The 6,129-nt window shown below is 50.7% G+C and overlaps 1 protein-coding gene across 2 annotated transcripts; it reads right to left on the bottom strand.

Moving 5' to 3' along the window:
* On the bottom strand, window positions 1-5,482 carry PATL2 (PAT1 homolog 2). Of its 2 annotated transcripts, XM_018053820.1 has the most exons (9): window positions 5,310-5,482; window positions 4,060-4,180; window positions 3,865-3,962; window positions 3,613-3,666; window positions 3,385-3,512; window positions 3,103-3,262; window positions 2,472-2,612; window positions 1,701-1,798; window positions 1-830 (listed from the first exon to the last, which is right to left on the bottom strand). In XM_018053820.1, the coding sequence occupies exons 1-9, from the start codon at window positions 5,397-5,399 to the stop codon at window positions 653-655; spliced, it is 1,068 nt and encodes a 355-aa protein (XP_017909309.1). In that variant the 5' UTR covers window positions 5,400-5,482; the 3' UTR covers window positions 1-652. The 2 variants fall into 2 exon arrangements, 1 of the variants encoding a protein (XP_017909309.1); XR_001918628.1 differs by lacking the exons at window positions 1,701-1,798; window positions 3,613-3,666; window positions 3,865-3,962; window positions 4,060-4,180; window positions 5,310-5,482 and having other exon boundaries at window positions 722-830; window positions 3,103-3,388.

Raw genomic sequence — 6,129 nt, 5'->3', positions numbered from 1 at the left:
TACATTCTGTTATCTTTTTAATTATACCTCATTTTGCTCTGCCTTTTTAGGCACATAGTTCAGTTTTTTGAAGCATGAGAAAAGGTTTCCAAGGTTTGCCAATATATCAAGGTGTACAACTGTCTTCAGACTCTCTGGATCCCTGTGGGCAAAAACCTATACACAGCTAGTGTCTGATCACTAAACTTTCCCCATATATAGGCATTCTGGAACAACCTGATCAGTATATCAAAACAAACCTACAAAAAGAGGGATCAACTCCAAATAACTTCCCTTTAAAGCATTGTATGTCTGGTTAGTATCTCTGTCCAGCAGATGCAAAGTTCTGAGCAAAGATGAGCTACACGTTCTTTGTGCGTTTACCTCTTGTTTACATTTGAGTTGTCCCTCAAATGCTTTTTGAATGAATAGTTCATCTTCTCAAACTAATTCTTACTCTCAAATATCTTGGTGTGATAAATAATCAAAGTTCCTAGGAAAAAAATGGAAATGTTTGGCTGAAGAAACAGGCCATACAACCCTAACTTGGAGCAGACTGGTTACTCAGTAAGTACCCATGTCTCGAAATACTTCAAAAAGCAAATTATTCTCCATACTCTTGGTTTAAACATAGTAGAGAAGTGATAGAGCCTAGTTGGGCTTCAACCCGGGGCTATGATCTTATTTCCACGGTCACATACTCCATCCTAGCCTCCAGCTTCTGTACCAATTGTCTGTCCACGTGGTGACAGAACAGGGGAAGAAGGTTGCTGGGGACGGCCAGGGGTTCTGCCAGAGAGGCTGTAGGCATCTGAGCAATCTCCCAGGCAGTGAGAACCACCATGTCTGTCCTGGAGGGCAGAGAAGAAACACATCGGCATCTTAGTGTTTATGCGGGAAAGAGACTCAGGGCCCAGGTTTCTTGTTATCTTCTGCCACCACTTACCACCCTCTGCACCTACAGCAGTTACGATAGGACGTTCGCCTGTCTGGTGTGGCCAGGCAATGCTCAGTGCTTCACGCGTCTTCCGCTTGCCTGACCTTCAGGTCTCTAACTGGTTAGTACTGTCACCCTTCGACCCCCAGTTTATAGAGGAGGAGCGCGCTAAAGAAAGTGAAATGATGTGCCCCAGTGCTATGCTGATGGTAAGTGACAGAAGCAGAATTCACACCTAGGTCTGTTATACTCTAAGGCTTGTTTCTGTTCTTGCCTGGAGAATCCCATGGACGGGGGAGCCTGGTGGGCTACAGTCCACGGGGTGGCAAAGAGTCGGACATGACTGAGCGACTTCACTATATATTGCCTCCCATGAGGGACAGCACTCTAGGCACTACAGGAAAAAAAAAAAAAAAGGCAAAACAGCTACACCTCTGCTAGTTGCCTCTTCTCTGTCCAACCTCCTCCCCGGTGCTTGATTAAACCACTCAGGAAACAGCTACTCTGGTTTAGCCTACATATCCCAGGGGGTTCCCAGGTGGCGCCAGCAGTAAAGAACCTGCCTTCCAATGCAGGAGATGCAGGGTCGATCCCTGGGTTGGGACGATCCCCTGGAGGAGGGCACGACAACCCACTCCAGCAGTCTTGCCTAGAGAATCTCATGGATAGAGGAGTCTGGCAGGATACAGTCCACAGGGTCACAAAGAGTTGGACACGACTGAAGCAACTTAGCACACATCCCAGTGGTACTGAAATAGTATTTACAAGGTTTTTATGATCTTACCAAGCTGAATGGTCACTGCTGGGCTCCTTGAGGGAAGAATTCAGAGACACCAGCTGCTCCCCATGACTTAGCAGTGCATAGAGCAAAGATATGCCAAACTGCAAGTGATAAATTGTCAAAGTGTCCAGGGTGAAAATGAGTTTACCAGAGGCATCCAGTGCTTGCCTGGCTCTGTCGTTTCCCAACTAAAAGGGCAAGTTCACAGGTACAGATGGAGTCCAACACCCATAGACCCATCAAGTTTACCCTGGCTGGCCAAGAAACTCTGAGCTCTTTCCAAGGAAATCACTGCTCTGAATTGTCCAAAAGATCCCTCTGGGGAGCTGATGATGAAATACACAGTTGTGGTCTCTACCCTGAGGAGTCAGAGACTGTAGGTTGGGAATGGACCCAGGAATCTGATGCGGGTAGGATGTGGAGCCCATTTTAAGAGGCACTGCATGAGGTAAAGATCTTCAGAAGGGATTCACAGGATAAGCCACTAGAATATTAGAAGATACATGATCTTTCACATATAGATCTCACCTTGTATTTATTATGCACCTAATATAAGTATAGTGTTCCATTTATATGATTTATAAACACACAGGTGGTGTAGTTCAGAATATTTTTTGTAGTAAAAGGATTCACTATCAAAAATGTTGGGTGACTTCTGGTCTAGAGGCACCATCATCATCTGGAGCTTGTTAAAAAAGCAATCCCACCCTGGGTCCATGCCAGTTGGCACCTGGAGCCTCCTGTGGAGAGGCCAGAGCCTCCCACACGTGTTACCTGATTCTGAAGCACCACAGTGATTGGTCGCTCAGAGGAGCCAGGTGGTAGCCGCATGAGTCCCTGAAGTCCTTGGAGGAGTTCCCAGAAGGTCAAGTGCCTGATACATTTGCTTAGAGGTTGAAATAACATTTGCAGGGCCTGCAGGAAGATCAGTAAGGGCCTCTCTGACTCCTTGACAACTTCACCTCCAGTCTTTTTCCTGCCAACCTGCTTCTAGCCCCTTCTGGTCAGCTCAGACCTACCGGGCCCATCACCACTCGAGCGTCTTCATCCCTAGCAGCGGCCCTTCGACACCCGCTGGTCCTGCATGCCTTACCTAACAGAAGGAGCTTGGGGCTTGGCACTATCAGGGGTGCCCATCTTCTCTAACTGCCAGAGCATACACACACCTGTGTAACCATATGCCCGCGGGTTTTCCTTCCTTCACTGTGCCTGAAGATCAAAGACCATCAGCTGCTCCTGTGGCGGTCTCTATGACCCCTTCCCCTGAGGGGGGCAGAGTCAGTCCCCCTCACCACCTGAAACCTTCTCTGGCTTCTCTGAGGGTGAGGAGTGGAAGGAGGAGAAGGGATAAGCATTGCTAACCCATCCACAAAACCATCCTCTCCTCCACTCCATGCCACACTACCTGATCGGCCACATCCCTCTTGACCAGGAAGGGCAGGTGGCGGGTGATGGCCAGCAGCAAGCTGACAGCTCGATCTCGGGGCAGGAAGGGGAGGAGCCGGGCCACCAGGGCTTTCCCCTTCCCCACGGACAGCGCCTGCAGGAAGCCGTCATCCGCCGCCCTGCAGGGACACAGGCAAACATGGCAGGGCTCGGCTAGAGCAGAGGGCCAGGGTCAGAAGGGAGGGGCCGAAGCTAAGCCACTGTCTCCTCCTGGGATGGGGTGTGACCGTCCCACACTCACTCCAAATTATTCTGCCCCTGGGCCTTTAAGGCCTGGAAGAGCTTCTCAACCTGGCTGCTCCGCTGCTCTGAGTCACGGGGCTGGGCCTCCTGCTGGCCATCCTCTATCTCCAGCAACTGAAGGAACATCTGGGAGTGTGAGGGTGGAGAGAGAGGGAGAAGGGGCCAGTGTGAGCATATCCTGTTCTTAGGGGAGGCAAGGAACTCACTGCTAAGGCTGAGGTCTCACCTTCTCAATCCGGTACAGCACCCACAGCCTCTGACTGCTTGCAGCTGCTGTCTCCTAGAGAAAGAGCCCCTGGCTGTCAACAGCAGCAGCCCATGCCTAGGCAGGCCAGGACGTGAGCTGGAAAGACTAAATCACAAAGCCCGATCACTTCTCTTTCTCTTAGCTCACAATCTGAACTCAAGCATGACAGTGCTCCCGACCTTTCTCCAAAACACAGGGAGAGAAAAAGGCTGCAGGAAGATAAACTCCTACCTGCTCTTGAGTTCCGTGGGGCACAGCATCAATAGCTCGGCGAGGGGTAAAACACGTCGATACAGCTACCTGGCCCAGGGAACCCTCAATTCGAACCACTGTGTGGAAGGAGTCAGACAGGCGCATGCCCCTCTGCTTTCCACCTGGGTCCAGCCAGATGTCCACCCCAACCCAGCAGGTCAGCCCCGGGCCTACCTGATTCATAAGCCTCCGCCTTCTGAATGTAAGGTGTGACCAGCTTGAGAGCCTCAAACCTGCTTCTTCGCCCAAGCAGCTCTTCATCTGCCTGCTTCTTCTCTAGTTTCTGATAATATTCCTGAGAGTTCACGGATTAGTCAAATGTATACTCGTTTCGGAGAAGGCAGTGGCACCCCACTCCAGTGCTCTTGCCTGGAGAATCCCATGGACGGAGGAGCCTGGTGGGCTGCCATCTATGGGGTCACACAGAGTCGAACACGACTGAAGTGACTTAGCAGCAGCAGCAGCAGACTTGTTGGTTAAACGTAGGAGTTAGGGTTCTCCGGTGCGACCTCTTAGTTAAACAAAGGTTTGAAAAAGCTCCTTCACTGAGAAGCAATGTCTAAAAGCCAAGAGTGTAAGATGATCACATTCAACTGATTCTGGCAGAAGGTAGAGAGTTTTTGAAGCGTGGTGGGAAGAAAGAAAGAATCTAATGTCAATAGGACGGAGATAAAGGTGGGAACCTTGCTAGTGGGCTCAGGTGGTTGAAGAGAAAGTGAAATAAAACTTGGACAATCCAGAAAGTGAAAGTGCTACTTGCTCAGTTGTGTCCGACTCTTTGTGACCCCACGGACTGTAGCCCACCAGGCTCCTCTGTCCATAAGATTCTCCAGGCAAGAATACTGGAGTGGATAGCCATTTACTTCTCCACGGGATCTTCCCAACCCAGGTATCAAACCCGGGTCTCCTGCACTGCAGGCAGATTCTTTACCGTCTGAGCCAAAGGGAAGCCCAGACAACCCAGAATTCATGGACAAAGGGTAGACAGGAAGAAGACAGAAAGGAGTCAAAAAACCCGCCACATTTGTTCAAGACATTGAATTCCATTACCTATAAAAGTTCCTTGTGTTTTAGATCTTAAAAAAAAGTAAAAGGAAAGTAGACGAATGTTTATAACAAGTCATTTCCAAGAGAAACCAATGTGTACAAAAGATGAGAATGTCATTTTCAAACTGAGGAGGAGAAATTCTTGTCAAAGGATGGAGACAAAACTCTCAGAGTGCTTAGGGAATCACAAACAATCCCCTGCAGCTGCAATTTAGGAGAAAGGGAAGGAGTTTGGATGTCAAGTATAGAAACATGACCCCATCTTTCACAGTCGTCCCTCCCACGAGAAGGGACGTGGTGGCTGTGAGCTGAAGGAAGGCTCTCAGGGCGATGGAGTCAGGCTGTTTGACTCCAAGGTCAGAGGCCCTGGGACTCACCTGGTAGTAATAGTCATCGAGGCGCGGCTTCTCACTCTGCAGCTGAACCATCTGCACTTTTACCACCCAGTCCTTCTCTTTCTGCGTCATGAGGTTAGCATAGGAGTCTGGCTGCTGAGGCCACTTCTTGGCTGGGGGACTTCAAGCCAGGAGGAGGGCTCTTTAGACCTACACCTCCCCTCCTACCTAAACCCCACCCGCCTACCCCCCATCCCCAGAGAACTCCCCAAGGAATAGAGAGCCTGGAGCTGGGTATCAGGGGGAGGGTGGAGGGGCTTTGGGGGCAGGTGCCTTGCAGCAAGGGAAAACCCAGCCTGCAGGGGGCTCCACTCAATCCTGCTTCTCCTCTAGGCTTTACCTTCGTGGTCGACCCTGCTGTTGCTGCTGCTTCAAGATCCGCTGGTGCTGAGGGTGGAGCTGGGTCAGATGACTGCGGAGACTTAGAAAGAAACGTGGGCTGGGTGGGAGCAAGCTCTTAGCACCCTCCCCCTTTCTTTTCACCTCTGGGAACCTCAACCGGACAGCTATGGGGCCTGACCTGCTCAGGACCCTCCCCAACGTCAGCCACATGAAGCGTCACTATCCTAGCTCAGCAGAGTTCACACCCCCTCCAAGATGTATGTCCCTGAGATGGGGCTGCAGGAAACCCTGACACAATGGAAACCACTTGTCCTGGCTATCAGGACTTCTGAGTCCTAGGCTCAGCTCTCCTGGGCCAGCTGACTCCAGAGAGCGCTGGGCTGGCCTCTCCTCATCTGTGAGGGAAGGGGCTGCATGATCTCCTCATCTGTGAGGGAAGGGGCTGCGTGTTCTCCTCATC

This window comes from Capra hircus, chromosome 10, assembly GCF_001704415.2.
Source record: "Capra hircus breed San Clemente chromosome 10, ASM170441v1, whole genome shotgun sequence".
In the NCBI taxonomy this organism is placed as follows: Eukaryota; Metazoa; Chordata; class Mammalia; order Artiodactyla; family Bovidae; genus Capra; species Capra hircus.
Note: the sequence above shows the minus strand (reverse complement) of the source record. Positions and strands in the feature narration are given on the sequence as shown.